General features: G+C 46.2%; 2 protein-coding genes across 5 annotated transcripts; both read right to left on the bottom strand.

Annotated features, from left to right (window-relative positions):
* Window positions 1-848: 848 nt before the first annotated feature.
* Window positions 849-9,376, bottom strand: LOC309354731 (perforin-1-like; the record flags this gene model as incomplete). The annotated part of the gene is made up of 4 exons (XM_081884994.1): window positions 849-2,739; window positions 4,771-5,280; window positions 8,139-8,204; window positions 9,339-9,376. The coding sequence occupies 4 exons, from the start codon at window positions 9,374-9,376 to the stop codon at window positions 1,644-1,646; spliced, it is 1,710 nt and encodes a 569-aa protein (XP_081741120.1). The 3' UTR covers window positions 849-1,643.
* Window positions 9,268-15,685, bottom strand: LOC309354503 (perforin-1-like). Of its 4 annotated transcripts, none has more exons than XM_081884673.1 (3): window positions 15,360-15,685; window positions 13,026-13,650; window positions 9,268-12,043 (listed from the first exon to the last, which is right to left on the bottom strand). In XM_081884673.1, exons 2-3 carry the CDS (start codon window positions 13,595-13,597, stop codon window positions 10,948-10,950), a joined length of 1,668 nt encoding a protein of 555 aa, XP_081740799.1. In that variant the 5' UTR covers window positions 13,598-13,650; window positions 15,360-15,685; the 3' UTR covers window positions 9,268-10,947. The 4 variants fall into 4 exon arrangements, with proteins under 4 accessions (XP_081740799.1, XP_081740797.1, XP_081740800.1 ...); XM_081884671.1 differs by lacking the exon at window positions 15,360-15,685 and adding an exon at window positions 14,925-15,141; XM_081884674.1 differs by lacking the exon at window positions 15,360-15,685 and adding an exon at window positions 14,964-15,141.
* Between the last annotated feature and the right edge of the window lie 1,203 nt (window positions 15,686-16,888).

Below are 16,888 nucleotides of genomic sequence, written 5' to 3'. Positions count from 1 at the left end.
ATTATTATTTGTTACAGTTCCGAGATTGAGGTCAGGAAGGACCGGACCAATATATGGATTCCAATATAATGGATTCTCCACACCATGACCTTGTTGGCGACTAAACTCCGGACACTATATATTGGAATAAGGCTTCACTTCCCGTTGGCTGGGCGGAAGCTCTCCGAAGAGGCCACGTGCTGGGTGTCTGTCACCCTTGTTGCGCCTCTGGGAAGGTCTGAGAGAAGGGCCGAGCATCACCCTAGCAGGGTGCCGCCTCCTGGAGGTGGGTGAGTCCCCAGCGATACGGGTCCCGGCGAAGTCCGAGATTGGGCAGGAGAAGCCGGAAACGGGGGAACTCCGCCCCCCTCCCGCGGATGCCTCCGTGGCTCGCTAGGGATTTGGGAATGACTCACGGCCAGCAATCTTGAGTACAATGGGAAGAGGTGAAGCGTTAAGCGAACAGCGGCTTCATAACCCAATTCAGACTAGTCTCCATCCAGCATTTTCCAGTTTCCAGCATCACCATTATTTTTATAGCAAAAGAATCCTGAACCAACTCTGACGGTGGAGGTTGAATGGTTCTCCTTGTTTGCTCCACAGACAAGGAGAAACTAGTCCCAGCCGAGGCTACGGTGTGCAATTCCACTCCTATTTCTACAGTTCTTAAAACAGTTCTTAAAACAGTTCTACAGTGGGCCTTTATCATGTCCTGCAGAAAGTAATCTCTTAGCCAGAACGGAGTGCGAGAGGTGGGGGGGAGGGAGGGGCACTGAGTTGCACTGAGTCGAACAGGACGCTGCTGAAATATGAGAGCACAAAGTCCACCATGGATAGATAGATATTATTTGTTTGTTTGTTTGTTTGTTTGTTTGTTATATACTGCCCTTAATCATAAGTCTGCAAGGGCAGTTCGCAGAATATTGGCTCCCTAGCAATATGTTTATTTTTCTAGAATACCACATTTCAAATCTGGAATATCCTTAACCAGTTAAGGATTTGCAAGGTTGAAAGCAGCACATATGTAAACACAAATATGTATTTGTAACATAGGAGTTGGAGAGAAAGAAACTGGCGGCTTACCCTGTTTCAAAAAAACACACAGCAAAGATAGGAAAGGAAGCAGGCTTGGATATGATCTCTGAGTGGTCCTGAGAGCCTGGCCTTTGCCAGTATTGGGTAAGATGAGCCAGTGGTCTAACTCTATATAAAGATGCTTTGTATGATTATAAGAACCTTTGGCATGGTTGGGGAAGTTTAAACAATTATGTGGTTGCTGTCAAGGGGCCTCAAGAGCTAGAGCTCACCTGATAAAAGCATCTTTGCTCCTTGTGACCACCTGTGGACCAACTAGGCCCCAACCCCAGAACTGCCAGATTACATCTGAATCTGTCTCAACAGGATCTGTCCCAACTCTGCCCCTTGATTTATCTCAGGGGAGGTAACCAGTGGCGTTTCAGCCATTGCTGGACTACAAATCCCATCACCACTAATCATAGGCCGTACTGGCTGGGAGTGCTGGGAGCTTCAGTACAGCAAGAAACATCAGTTAGGCCACCGGATGCCCTGATACTACTTTTCCATGCACCTGCTCCCACCTATTCAGCATAAGGTCCTCAAATATAGAAGGACATAGCTTTGGTTTGGATGGGCGGATGGGAACACTAGTTAAAATAAGTTGGCAGCTGGAGTGGGACATATTCTTGACAGGTGGGGCCACTCAACGTGTGGCCACATTCCAGGAAGTAATAAAACTCAATGTATCCATATTGTGGAGAACATGTGTACCATTGAGCACCAGCCCTGGCCTCCAGATTGTGGGTACACCTCTGCAAAAGTTCATTACCACGCCAGCCATCATTGTCCCAGACTTCTATGTGAATGGGGTTTTCATGATTCAGCATGACAGTCCCAAAGCCCAGGGTTTCATACCACCAGGGGTCGTTATCAGATGGGACGATGCTGGTCCTCAGCGCTCGACCTTGGAAGACAACTCTGACATAAGCATCGGTGGCTGTGAAGTGGTCGCCCCAAAGGTTGGATCCTCTGGTCACAACAAAGGTGAGGTGTGCCCTACCCCGCTGTCGGGCACAGCACACGTTGTTGTTGAGGCGATCCTCCTGACAAAGGCAGGTGCATCGCTCAACTGAGCTCTGGGAGCTCCAACGTGGACACCGCTGCGGACACTCTCTCTTCAGGGCCTTCCGGTTTATATGACTCGCAATGGCTTGCTTCAGCAAATCCCTCCTTGGGTCCTGGTGGTTCAGCAACATGTGCAAGGGCTGGAGGGAATAGGAAACCAGCCCAGGCTGTGCTTTTGCACTGTTTTCCCATTCCGAGAAGAGTTGAGCTCCTCTGGCTTTTGAGAAGAGAATCTCGATCTGCTTATCTCCTCCCTCAACTTCAATTTGCTGCTTGGCATAGTTTTCATGCGAGACTCCACGACTGTAGAACTTCTGGATCGCTTCACACCTGGCATTTTGGGAAGTGGACCCAAATACCTCATTGTTTCCCAAAGAAAACCTCCGCTTTAAGCAATCCTCGATGCTGGAAGCTGTAACCCCCCACAAGGCCATCTTGCATGTCTGCACAGCCAGCAGGTGGCGAACTCGGCCCCCAAGGTCTACCTGGCTGATGTAGTGGGTGCCATAGCTGTCGATAAAATGCTGGTATTCCTCAGAGTTGTTCTTTATTGGCAGTTCGGCCACATGCTGGGCAAAGTGAGAGGACAGCGGTGAGGGTCTATGGGGGAGTCTCAGCCTGCTCAAGAAGAGAAAAAGAGGAGCAGGATATTAGAAGCAAAAAAAATGAGAGGCACAAATACAAGATGGGTGACACCTGGCTTGAGAGCAGTACATGTGAAAAGGATCTAGGAGTCTTGGTTGACTCCATGCCACAAATTTGACATGAGCCAACAGTGTGACGCGGCAGCTAAAAAAGCCAATGCAATTCTGGGCTGCATCAATAGGAGTATAGCATCTAGATCAAGGGAAGTAATAGTGCCACTGTATTCTGCTCTGGTCAGACCTCACCTGGAGTACTGTGTCCAGTTCTGGGCACCACAGTTCAAGAAGGACACTGACAAACTGGAACGTGTTCAGAGGAGGGCAACCAAAATGGTCAAAAGCCTGGAAACGATGCCTTATGAGGAACGGCTAAGGGAGCTGGGCATGTTTAGCCTGGAGAAGAGGAGGTTAAGGGGTGATATGATAGCCATGTTCAAATATATAAAAGGATGTCATATAGAGGAGGGAGAAAGGTTGTTTTCTGCTGCTCCAGAGAAGCAGACATGGAGTAATGGATCCAAACTACAAGAAAGAAGACTCCACCTAAACATTAGGAAGAACTTCCTGACAGTAAGAGCTGTTCGACAGTGCAATTTGCTGCCAAGGAGTGTGGTGGAGTCTCCTTCTTTGGAGGTCTTTAAGCAGAGGCTTGACAACCATATGTCAGGAGTGCTCTGATGGTGTTTCCTGCTTGGCAGGGGGTTGGACTCGATGGCCCTTGTGGTCTCTTCCAACTCTATGATTCTATTCTATTTTCTATTCTATTCTATTCTATTCTAGAAGCAAAGTTTATAGTTTTACCCACACCACACCACCCACACCCATAATCCTCCATCTTTTTGAGGGAAGGGAAGCCTGCAAAGTTTCAGGGATCTTCTTCCTCTTCAACATGTTATCCCTCCCCTGTAAAGGCCCACAGAGTTTCCTGCGAATCAGAAGAGAGGAAGCGTACACATACAAGAGGACTTTAAACACAAATTTGAGCATCTTGAATTGGAACTGGAAACGAACTGGCAACCAATGCAGCTGCTTTAAAATGTAGTGGGGTATATGTTAGAGCTAAACCAGGCATGTCCAATGTCTGTTTCGGGGGCCTAATCCGCCCCGCTGGTCGATTTAATCTGGCCCTTGTGGCGGTTTATCTCCTGGGGTAAAATCCTAAAAAAACCAAAACCTTCAATATTAAAAAAGCTCAGCCTCAACCCTAAAAAAACCAACTTTGGTCATCCCTCACGCATGGTCATGTCATCAAATCTGGCCCTCTTTGAAAAAATCCCAGCCAGTAAGCTGGCTGCAGCATTTTAGACCAGCTGAAGTTTCTAAATGTTCTTCAAGGACAGCCCCATGTAGAATGCATTGCAGTAATCCAACCTGGGAGTTACCAGAGCATGGAAGACAGACAAATAATTTCTCTCCAAAGGGGCCCAGAACTGGTGAAGCAGGCAGTGCTGGGGCAAAATACTGCTAGCCACCAAGGTTACCTGAGCCTCCAGTGACAGTGTTGACTAAAGATACGGTGACAATCAGTCAATCAACTGGTGCACATTATTTCCCAGGACTCACCCCTGGCTCTTCTGGGGCTGAGCTCTTGATCTGAATCACCCTGCCCGACCTGGCCACTTAACCACCTCCAGCCCACTTCCCTAATTCCTGAACATCTGAGCCTGCAACCAACCTGATGATCTGCCTACTGCTTCCTATTATCCTTTCTTTCTATTGGCTCTCCCCAAAACAAGAAGAAAGCTTCCCTTCCTCCTTTGTTTGAGTCTTCAGTAACTCTATGTATAAGAGCTTTGTGGAGTTTTGTTGAATGCTATCTGATTTGAGAGAGAAGTCTAACAATGGAATAGTAAGAACGAATGAATAACTGAACCCTGTGGGGGCAGTACACAGTTCACTAGAAACCTCTGCTGGAATTGCTATATCTGTTTGATCCAACTTCCCGCTGAGGACGCCCGCTCATCATTTACTTTGATTGTATCTCTAAAGGGATACCGATGCTCACCTGTAGTGTGTGCAGTAGACCTCTTGCCTCACAAAGCTGTAACTGTCATGATGGGATTTCTCATGTGCATAAATAGCCATCCGGGAGTGAGATCCAGCAAGGGCCACCCGCATCTTAGGCAGCTCCAGCCCTAATTTGCTCAGCACTGTGCCAAACCCCAGCCCTATGTCCAATCCCAAACCTGCTTTCCAGTCATTCTTCACCTCCGTGGCCATTGCATTGGCAACATCCATATCCAAATCCTCCACGGAGCTGCTGACTTGCCGACGGCACGAGCGGACCACCTGCCAGTCCGCAACAGCTAAAGGGAGTTTCTGCAGCTGCCCGTTCATCAAGTGATTCCGACAGAGGATGCACGTCCCGTTGGGGCCCTGCCATTGGCTGGTGTCCACCACAAACGCTCCCTTTCTCTCCAGAGTGGTGATGTCAACCCCCTGACCAATATAGGTGTGGCCAGGCACAAAGGTGTCCTGCTTTATGCAGATGGAGGTGGGGTGCCGATGGCAGTCGCTGGGAGTTGTTGGTGGAAGTTGGAAGAGAAATAGGAGGAAGGCTGCTAGGAAGAGGTGTTGTTTGGACATGATTGTTCTGGTATGATCCTTCCCCCCAGTGGGGCAGATGGCTTCAAATTACCATGGGAAATAAAACAGAGAAGACTTATTTGACCATTCAAGCATTTCCCACATTTGAGAGTCCCTCTTTTCACGTCACCTGTTGCTAACCGACCCTTTCTAACTGGAGGGACCAGGAACTGAACCTGTTGGCTTCTACAAAGTAGATGCTCTACCACTGGGCCATGGCTACTCCTTTTTTTATATATAATATTTTTATTGAATTTATAAAATACGGAAATAAGAGAATAAAATAAAAAAAGTTACAAATTTCCATGTTCTTTTCCCCCCCCAGCAAATCTAATGGACTTCCCCGCATCCTCCAAACCCTGCGTTCTCTGTAATACAGAACATCAGCAATTTGTTAAATTATTTCAAAACTTATTGTATCTTTCATTTTATCGTGTTACCTAGTTTCAAAAATGTTGTAACCCAAATCTTAAAGATTTTAATTTAAACACAATAAAGTTGTTTCAATATTCCACCTCTAACTTCTTGTACCTTAATTTCCATTTCATTAACTTACAATTGCTGAAGCTGTAGTTTCCTAAAAAGTGCATTTTTTAACATTCATACAGCTTGTAGTGTTTTTTCAAATAGTCCTTAAATTTTTTCCAGTCCTCCTCAATTGTTTCTTCTCCCGAGTCTCGGATTCTGCCAGTCATTTCGGCCAATTCCATATAGTCCATCAACTGCGTCTGCCATTCTTCCAGCGTGGGTAAATCTTGTGTCTTCCAGTGCTTTGCAATCAGGATCCTTGCTGCTGTAGTAGCATACATAAAAAAAATTCTATCTTTCTTAAGCACTCTCTGGTCCACAATGCCCAGAAGGAAGGCCTCCGGTTTCTTAGGTAAGTACCTTTTTTAGTTCATTATGAATCATCTCCCAAAAGGCCTTCACTTTCGGGCAAGTCCACCAGAGGTGAAAGAATGTCCCTTCCACCTCTTTACATTTTTTTTATTTATTTTTTTTAATAATATTTTTATTGAATTTATAAAATACGGAAATAAGAGAATAAAATAAAAAAGTGGGCCATGGCTACTCCTAATGGTATATGCTGGGCCAGGTGTGGGGAACCGTTGGCCTTGCAGATGTTGCTGAGCTAAAGCTCTCACCAGCCCTAGCAACCATGGCTCAATTGCCAAGAATGTAGGACCTATTGTTTAGCAACAGCCTGGAGGACCACAGGCTGGGTCATGGGTCACCAGCATGGAGCTCATCATCATCATCATCATCATCATATTTTATTTATACCCCCTTCCTGGTTCAGAAAACTGGGCTCAGGGCGGCTAACAACAAATTTAAACACTTAATTGATGCAACAAAAAACAGCATAAAATAAAGTATAAAACATGAATAACAATAAATTCAGAATTCAAAAATCAATTTAGGGGGGAAATCCATCCAATAAACAGTAGATGATCACCAGAGCTAGCTGCTAAATTAGTCCTATTTGGGCCAGCAAGGAGACCAGGGGAGAATTAGCTGTGGGATCCCAGAGCGGGTAATCTTCATAAAAAGGGGAGGGGGAGGGAAGGAAGGGGAATAAAAGATCAGGCTAAGTTCAAATTGAAATCAGATGTTGCTGGACTCACAACTCCCATCAACCCCAGCCAGGGCTGTCAATGGTCAGGGATGTTGCTTTAGTTGAGCAATGTCTGAACATTGGCTATTCCATAATTAGACTGAAGTTCTAATGTTGGCCACCCAGTGAACTTCATGGCTGAGGAGGCGACTGAATGTACAGCAGGAAGATAAATATGAAGAGGAAGCCTTGGGACTAACCAAAGAAGTCCCGATTTCCATCTAAAAACAGGCATGTATAATCTGGGCACCAGATGTTCTCCCTGACCTAGCACTGTTGCCTTTTCTTTCCAAGCTTGGTGACAAGTAGAAGACCAATATATGTCACTTCCTCCAGGATAGAGCAAGGAGGAAAGCTTTAACTGTTGCATCTCTTCACATCTTTGGAACACAGAACATCAGTCTGGTGTAAGCCCAGATACACTCTGCATCTTAAATCTTTTATGCTGGGAGTGTCTGTGGGGTGGGGGCTTCCAGCTTGTGGGTGTCATTAGGAGTACATGGTGGAATATAAACTCATTTACAATAATAAATAATGAATATAGTAGCAAGCTTACCCGCTCTGTAATTTCCGAACTGCTTTGCCTTCTCAGTGTAGTACGTGGCACCACAACAGCTGCCTTTCGGTTTCTGTTCCCACCAGTTCCCTCCCTTGCCAACCGATCTGCTTTGTCTTTTGCATGTCTCTAAACCAAGATTGGATTGGTGGACACTCACTCACCCCTCCACCCCTGAACGGACAGGACCGCACCCCGTCGCATTCTCAGAAAATTGGATTCTTCTCTTCTTTCCCACTTTATCAAATTCTCGTGTTAATAGTGTGAATTACAGGAGTCACAAACACCAGTGTATTTTTGTGTGTATGTGTGAGAGATAGGGGTGGTGGTGGATGCAGGGGTTTCCTGGTCTCTGTCTCTGTCTCTGTCTCTCTCTCTCTCTCTCTCTCTCTATATATATATATGGCAAGAAGAGGGATGAACCCCATCTCAAACCCTCTTATCACCCAATTCTTTATCCACTCCATACCTTTGTAAATACCAAAAGCAGTCTGCCATTCCAATCTGCCATTCCCAATTCGAATCAGTGACTGCTACAGTCATGGAGTCAAGAAGGAAGGCCTTCTTTTGCGCATAATAAATAAATAATTTTTTGGGAAGGATTGTCCTTTCTTACCTTTGGCAGAGAGCTCCAGTGGCAAGGAAAGATTCTGCAGGTTGGTGAGCCTGAGAGGACCACTTTCTTTTGAGGTTGAAAATTCAAGGCAAAACTGAAACCATCATACCAGGATAGTGAGTGGCCACTAAATGGACCGTTTGCTTTTGTGAGGAAATTCCTTATAAGGAAGACTCCCCCCCCCCATGCAAAAAGTTTGGCATAGGCCTCATAAAATTGTTCTAGGGAGTGGGGGAACATTTTTGCTCCACAGGCCAGATCCTTATTCTTATTAGATCTAGCCTTGTGGGGCAAATGTGACAAAGGGGCGGGGACACCCATCTGTCAGTCACCACAATGATGTCAGGTGATTGGGCATGTTGGGACTTCAAAGCTCCATGTAGAGCGATACTGCCAAAGCCTGCTTTCCACTGACCTTGGCTCAACTGATGGGCTGTGGACCCAACACCTGCTTTCTCTTGCCTCTGCATGTTCTGGAGCATACTATAATGTTCCCGATTATGCACTGGAAGTCGTGTCTACCTGTCCCATAGATCAACATCACATATATAGTGGGGGACTGGCATGTTAAGTACAATTGTTTAATTATGATGATGATTCTCATCAGCTCCAGCCAGCATAGCCAATGGCCTGGGATGCAGCCTAACAAATTATTATTGCCAGTTATAGTTTTCAGGTTAAATGTACATAGAGTGGTACCTCGGGTTAAGTACTTAATTCGTTCTGGAGGTCTGTTCTTAATACGAAACTGTTCTTAACCTGAAGCACCACTTTAGCTAATGGGGCCTCCCGCTGCCGCCACGCCGCCACTACACGATTTCTGTTCTCATCCTGAAGCAAAGTTCTTAACCCGAGGTAATATTTCTGGGTTAGCAGAGTGTAACCTGAAGCGTATGCAACCCGAGGTACCACTGTATTGGTTGGTTTATATCTACTGATCTGACAAGCTTTATTCCTGGAGAAAACATGGTTGACTTGATCCAAAGGGCACTCAATGTGACACAGAATCTGACTTGGGGTGGGGTGGGGAATTGTCTCTCTAGACACATTCAGAGATTTTGACTATGTGGAGTGGGTGTTTCCGAAAAGGTGTTTTTTTAAAAAACAAACAAAACAAAACACACCTAAATTTAGAAATGATTTTATCTTTAATTGATCTTGGGGTTGTCTGCAACAACAGCCACAAATGGATTCTCTTACCTGTGTGCACATCTTAAGACAGGACCTAAGTAGGACATCCTTTGTTCCCACTGCTATTTGCATTGATCATTGAAACTTTGGAGAATAAAATTAGATTGTATTTATCCAGGAGGCATTCGGGGAGTGGAACACTCCATCAATTTATTTTCCCAACAACTTCCTTTTACGTCCAATCATAAAAGAAGCACTAGGACATGTGCAAAAGGTAAAGGGACCCCTGACCGTTAAGTCCAGTCATGGACGACTTGGGTTGTGGCGCTCATCTCGCTTTACTGGCCGAGGGAGCCGGCGTTTGTCCTCAGACAGCTTGTAAAATGCTGTAAAACATCTGTAAAATGCTGGTGACTTTATAACATAATATGCTGCAAAGAAGAAGGAAATCAACTGAGGGTACTCATCTCTTTCCCTGCTCTGATCATTGTCACTTGCAAGCTGTTCCCCCCATCCAATTCCCACCCTCTCCCACAGACCTCCTTTCCTTTTGTATTATTACACAGCACCCCAGTCTTTGAGCAGTGCAAAATTCCAGGGGTACCAAGCGTGCTTATCTGGTGTACCATATGGTGCTTATCAAAACATCCCAATTACAGGTGGGAAAACCACTAAGATGATTGCTAAGGACACAAGGCACAAAGAAAAGCGCATAAAACACCATAAACCATGCCCGTAGGAAGGCCGGAAGCAGGTCCTGAGCTCAATAGCAGTGTTCCCACCTCTGGCAGTGGAGGTAGAATCTAGCCATCATGCCTAGTAGTCATTGATAACCTTCACCTCCATGAATTTATCTGATTCTCTTTCAAAGCCTCTTTTAAAAGCCATAGCTTCGTCTCTTGGGAGCAAATTGTTCCAGAAGAGGAGCAACTGGACCCAGCTGAGCCTGTGGTGTGGAATTCCACCTCTTCCTCTACAGGTCTAAAAACAAATTCACTTTTGTTACTCTGGGCATTTGTATCAAGAGAGGTGGGATAGACAGGTTTGTCTAGGGAGTTTGCTGTGGGCCTTTATCATGTCCCACAGAAGCTAGTATTTTCATCACCACTATAATGAATAGAGCTCATTATATCTGCTCCCTTGCAACATATTTATTTTTTCAAAATACCAAATTTCTAACCCGGAATGTCTGTAATCCATGGAGGATTTTGCAGGGTGAGGTGCATAAAAGCAACGCATGTGTAAACATAAATATGTATTTGTAACGCAGGAGTTGGAGAGAAAGAAACTGGTGATTCAGCCACTCTTGTGGGGTTGGGAATCTCCAGACGCTGACTCATAGCTGCAGGAAAACAGCAGAGATAGGAAACAGTCTTAGAGATGATCTCTGCCTGAGGAATCCTGAAAGCTTGGCCTCTTCCAGGCAGAGTATAAGGCCAGACAAACAAGTGGTCTCACTCTGCATGAAGATGCTTTGTATGTTTATAACAATGTGGACCAGCTAGGCCCCAGCCCCAGATCTGCCAGATTCCTTCTGACTCTGTCTCAATAGAGTCTGTCCCAACTCTGCCCCTCAGTGGTGGGGGAACCTGTGGCCTTCTGGCCATTGTTGGACTACAAATCCCATCATCCTGAAATGAATGGAACAAGAAAAAAGCACTGAATTAGCAGGGGGTGACTAGTTGAAATGAGAAGTTGGCAGTCGTAGGGGGACATAATTTTGACAGCTAGGGCCACCCAACGTGCGGCCACATTCCAGCAAGTAATAATACTCGACGTATCCATGAGGCGCATAACATCTGTGCCGGATAGTCCCAGCCCCGGCCTCCAGCCGGTGGAAACAGCCCTGCAGAAGGTCATCTCGCCAGACGTCTTTGTCCCAGAGCTGAACCTCAAAAGAATTGTGGTCTGCCAATGTGACCGTCCCAAAGTCCAGGGTTTCCGACCACTGAGGGTTGTTGTCGTTTCTGACGACGCTGGTTCTCATTTCTTGACCTTGGAAGAAAATCCTGACATAAGCATCGGTGGCCGTGAAGTGGTCGCCCCAAAGCTTGGATCCGTTGACCACAACAAACGTGAGGCGGGCCCTGCCTCGCTGCCAGGCACAGCACATATCGTTGTTGAGGCCGTCCTGCTGACACAGGCAGGTGCATTGCTCACCTGAGCTCTGAGAGCTCCAGCGTGGACACTGTTGTGGACAGTCCCTCTTGAGGGCTCTCTGGTTGATATGGCCCACAATGGCTTGCTTCAGCAAATCCCTCCTTGGGTCTCTCTGGTTCAACAAGGTGTGTAAGGGTAGGAGGGAGTAGGAAACCATCCCAGGCTTTGTTTTTGCACTCTCCATCCATGCAGAGAAGAGTTGGGCTTCTCCAGCTTTGGAGAAGAGCATCTCCACCTGCTTATCTCCTCCCACAACTTCGATGTGCTGCTTGGCATCAGCGTCCTCGAGGATTCCACGGGAGTAGGCCCTCTTGAGATCTTCACACTTGGAGCTCAGGGAAGCGGAGCCGAACAGCCAGTCAACTCCAAGAGAAGCACCCCAATTCAAGCAGCGCTGGATGGTGGAAGCGGTAATCCCCCACAAGGCCATCTTGCAGGTTTGCACAGCCAGCAGGTGGCGCAGTCGCCCACCCAGTTGCACATGGCTGATGTAGTGGGTGCCATAGATGTTGATAAAATGCTGGTATTCCTCGGAGTTATTATTCCTTGGCAGCCTGGCCACAGCGCGGGAGAAGTGTGAGGCCAGCAGCGAGGGTTTCTGGAGGAGTCTCAGCCTGCACAGGCAGAGAAAAAGTGGAGCAGAATCTTGTAAGCAAAGTTTATAGAAAGTTTATAGCATTCTGTGCCGAAGGAGCAAAGATTGTTATTATTTTATTGTCTGCTCTTCATCCTGGAATGGTTACAATTAAAACAGGATGCATAAAACAACAACCACAGAAACAAGGTGGGTCCTAAAAATGTACACAGCTAGTGTCAAAAGGCAGGGAAAGAAGAAAAAGAAGTCCCAGCAAAAGAACAACGGATACAAAAACTTACGGAATATGCAGAAATGGCGAAGCTTGCTGGAAAAATAAGAAATCAAGATAACAAACATTTGAAAAAGAATGAAAATGATTTATGGAATATTTACAAATAAACTGTAAACAGATAAGAACATTGGCAGGGTTATTGTAATAACCTGCAGTTTTATAAGAGTATATATTTAAAGTAGACGAATAAATGAGTAAATTGAGTTAATTTGGAATATGTATATATATATATATATATATATATATATATATATATATATATATAGGAACCGCAGAAAGAGGGGGAAGGAAGCCGTGTTTTGAAACGTTAAAATGATTGTAAAATCATTGAAATGTATAAAACTGGAAAAAAATGAATGAATGAATGAATGAATGGCAGGGTAAAGAGGTGTGTCTTCAGCATTCACTGAAAGCTGAATTATGAAGCTGCCAGACCCACCTCTGTGGGGAGGGATTCCACAGCGTAGGAGCTGCCACAGAGAATGTCTTCTCCTAGGCCATGCTTGTGAGAGTGGCGGAGAAACCAAGAGGGTCCCCTCTGCTGCTCATAACACCAGAGGGTGTCTATGGGGAAGGAGGCAGTCTTTCAGGTACTTAGGTCCTGAATCACTTAGAACTTTAAACACTAATTTGAGACCTTAAATTGGGCCCAGAAACGAACTGTCAACCAGGGCAGATGTTTTACCAGACTACGCAAGTCCCTCTTGAGAGGGCTACTGGTGCTCACCTGTAGTATGCGCAGGAAATCTCTTGCCTCACAAAGCTGTAACTGTCCTGACGGGATTTTTCATGCGCATAAATAGCCATCCGGGATCGAGACCCAGCAAAAGCCACGCGGGCCTTAGGCAGCCCCGGGTCTTCTTCCCTGTCGTTGTTCGTCTCCATCTCCAAACCCAGGTCTACTTTCCAGTCATTCTTCACCTCCGTGGCCATCGCGTTGGCGACATCCACATCCAAATTCTCCACGGAGCTGCTGACTTGCCGATGGCACGAGCGGACCACCTGCCAGTCCACGCCAGCCAAGGGGAGTTTCTGCAGCTGCCCGTTCATCAAGGGATTCCGGCAGAGTTTGCACGTCCCATTGGGGCCCTGCCATCGGCCGGTGTCCACCACATACGCTCCCTTTCTCTCCAGAGAGGTGATGTCCACCCCCTCGCCAATATAGTTATGGCCAGGCACAAAGGTCTCCTGCTTCATGCAGATGGATCTGTGGAACGTCTGGCAGTGGCTGGAAGTTGTTGGTGGAAGTAGGAAGAGAAATGGGAGGAGGGCTGCTAGGAAAAGGTGCTGTTGGAACATGATTGCTCTGGTGGGATCCTTCACTCCAGGAGGCAGGAGGTTTGTAAATAACCCTGCAGAACAAAACAGAGAGGGCTTCTTTGCACCATTCAGGCATTTCCCACATCTGTGAGCCCCTCTTTTCAAACAAAACACTCATCCTTGCTTAAATGAACTTTTATCTCATCGTACTGGGCGTCAGGGAGCTGTGTTTTACCAAGTCACACTATTTGTCTATCTAACCCAAGACTGTCCACTCTGGCAGAAGCTCTCCAGGGTCTCATGCAGAGGGTGTTTCTCATCACCTGTTCCTACCTGATCCTTCTGAACTGGAACTACCAGCAGGTGAGCCTGGGACATTATATATGCCAAGTAGGTCCCGTCCCCCCCAACCCATGGCCACTGCTAATGTACCTGAGGCCCAGTGTGGGGAACCTTTGGCCCTATACTTTGGTTCATGACAGCTCCCATTAGCCCCAACAAGAATGTCGCAATGGCTAGGGATGATGGGAATCTGGAGGGCCACAGCTTATCCACAGTGGTTTAAGGGCATGGGTGACCAGCATAGTGCTCTTCAGATGTTGCTGGACTCGCAATTCCCTTTAGCCCCATCCAGCACCGTCAAGGGTCAGGGATGTGGCTGTAGTCTAGCAATGTCTGAAGAGCACCACATGGGCTATTCCCTCATTAGGATGAAGTTCAGCAACTTGCCCAAGGACTGGCCACCCAGTGAACTTCATGGCTGAGGAGGCCACCAACCATACAGCAGGAACGTAAACATTAAGAGGAAGCCCTGGAACTAAGCATGGACGTTCCAACTGCAATCCAAAAACAGGCATGTACCACCTGGGCACCAGAAGCTCTTCCTGACCTGGCACCATCTCCTATCCTGCCCTCTATCTTTAATAGCTTGGTGATGGGCAGAAACCCAACAGATGTCACTTCCTATGCCATAGAGTTGCAACAAGGAGTAAAGCTTTAAGTGTTACATATATTTGCATCTTGGGAATGCAGAACGTCAATTCAGTGTAAACCCAAATATACTCTGCATGATATTCATTTGGGCAGGGGGGAGGCTTCCAGCCTGTGGGTTTAATTAAGGGTATACAGTGCAATATAAACTCATTCATAATAAAAAATATATGAATGCAGTGGCAAACCTTACCCGTTCTGTCATTTCCAAACTGCTTTGCCTCTCAGTGTACATTACATGGCGCTACAACGAATTGTCTTTCCATCTCTGTTCCCACCCGCAGGCTATTTTTCCAATTCCCTCCCTCTCCCACTGACCTACTTTCTCTTTCATATTCTTGCTAAACAGAGATTGGACGGGTATAAACTCACTCACCCCCCTGCCCCGAAAACAAACAGGACAGTTTCCAATCACGTTCTTAGCAAATAGGATGCTTCTTTGGCCTTCCCGCTTTCTTCCTTTCCAGCTGCTTCCAATTCTGTCACACATGTCTTGGATTATAGGAAAATAACAAAAGCCAGTGTGTTGTGTGTTTCTGTGTCTGTGTGAGAGGGAGGGGTTTCCTGGCGGCTTTCCTGAAAAGTGGTTTGTGTGTGAGAGAGAGGGAGGAGGAGGAGGAGGAGAAGGGTGAACCCCATTCTCAAACCGTCTTAACACCCCATCTTTTCATCTGTCCCACTTCTGCAGACACTAAAGGCCTCTTCTGGGTGTGATTTAATGTTTCCAGCCTGCCATTCAAGGACTGCTACAGTCACAAAGCTTTTGCACATTAAAAAAATAAGAGAGTTTCGAAGGGTGGTTTTTTCTTACCTTTGGCAGAGTCCAGTGGAAAGGAGAAGCTTTCTACATGGGTGAGCCTGAGAGAACCGCTTTAAACTCTTGTCTATTTGAGGTTTAAAATTTAAGACAAAACAGGAACAATCATACCAGGATAATGAGCGGCCACTACTGGGGAAAAGGGACTATTTATTTTTGTGAGGAAAATCCTTATAAGGAAGCCAATTTTTTTAAAAAATAAAACAAAACCCAAAATGTCTGGAGGGGACCTCATAAAAAGAGTTGCAATGGTGCCAGGAAGTGGAGAAACCATTTGGCTCCAAGAAGCCATATCTTTATTTATCCTTATCACAGCTAGCCTCATGGGCCAAATATGACAAGTGGGCAAGTCTGCCAGTCACCACAATGCTGTCAAGTGATTGGGCGCCTTGAAGTCCTAAAGTCGGGACTTCAAAACACAATGCATAGCTGCATCGCCAAAGCCTGCTTTCTGCTGACCTTCGCTCAATCACCCATCAATCCCACAGCATGCATGATAAGAAGCCTAATGTAAGGCTCCTGATTATGCACTGGCAGCCACATCTCTGTCTGCCCCGTACTGATATCACATATACTGTACAGTATATAGTGGGACGGGTGTGTATGGTTTTGGGGGAATGGCCCTGCAGGCCAAATTTGAACCCCTGGTGACTCACATTTGACTCACAGGTCAGAGATACCCCCACCTGTTCTGCATGCAATGCAAACTAAAAAAATATAATTCCATGGTGAAGAGAGGGACTCAGGTTGGATGCTAAGCTTATCATACCAGATATCTTTGTCCCAGACCTCTAGCTTGACCTCATTGTAGCCTGTCAGCATTAAAGTCCCAAATCCAGGGTTTCAAGGGTTGTCATTATTTTCAATGAGTCTGGCCCTCCTTTCTTGACCTTGGGAGAAAATTTTGATGTAGCCATCAGTGCCACTGAAGATGTCACCCCTAAGGTCGTATCCTCTGTGCACAATAAATGTGAGGTGTGCTTTGCCCCGCCCCCAGGCACAGTCCTTGTTTGATTTGATCCAGTGGTAAAATGTGGGCTTCTCCAAGGAGGTTGTATCTGCTCTCATGTGCAAGCCATAGCTAGGTTACACATAATATATGGACAGCTAACCTCTACTGAGCATATTCCAGGAGTTTCTTAAGCCAATGAATTGAAAAGTGCCTTTTCAAGAGCGAAGGGAGAAGCTAGAAAAAAACATTGTAGTTTCATCTTGCAGAGTAATTCAAATCCATCTTCTAGGGGTGTCCTTCAAACCCCTTATGGACTCATGAGGTAAGTATTTATTTCAAATGGCAGCAATTCAGAAGTGCCAACTGCCCTTTTAAATGTTTCCACAAATAGGAGCCTCTATATCTTGCTCTGCTTTTCTTTGGACCATATCAGCAAGGCCGAGAGTGGAGCCCTGTCATCTGGGCATACACACTGCCCAGGCTTGCACACTATAGAATATCACTTCAGTGCTGCTAACACAGCAGTTTGACTTCACCCCCGGAAGCACACTCCATTGTCTCTTAAGACAGA

This window comes from Podarcis melisellensis, assembly GCF_964234715.1.
Source record: "Podarcis melisellensis genome assembly, chromosome: 13".
NCBI classification, from domain to species: domain Eukaryota; kingdom Metazoa; phylum Chordata; class Lepidosauria; order Squamata; family Lacertidae; genus Podarcis; species Podarcis melisellensis.
Note: the sequence above shows the minus strand (reverse complement) of the source record. Positions and strands in the feature narration are given on the sequence as shown.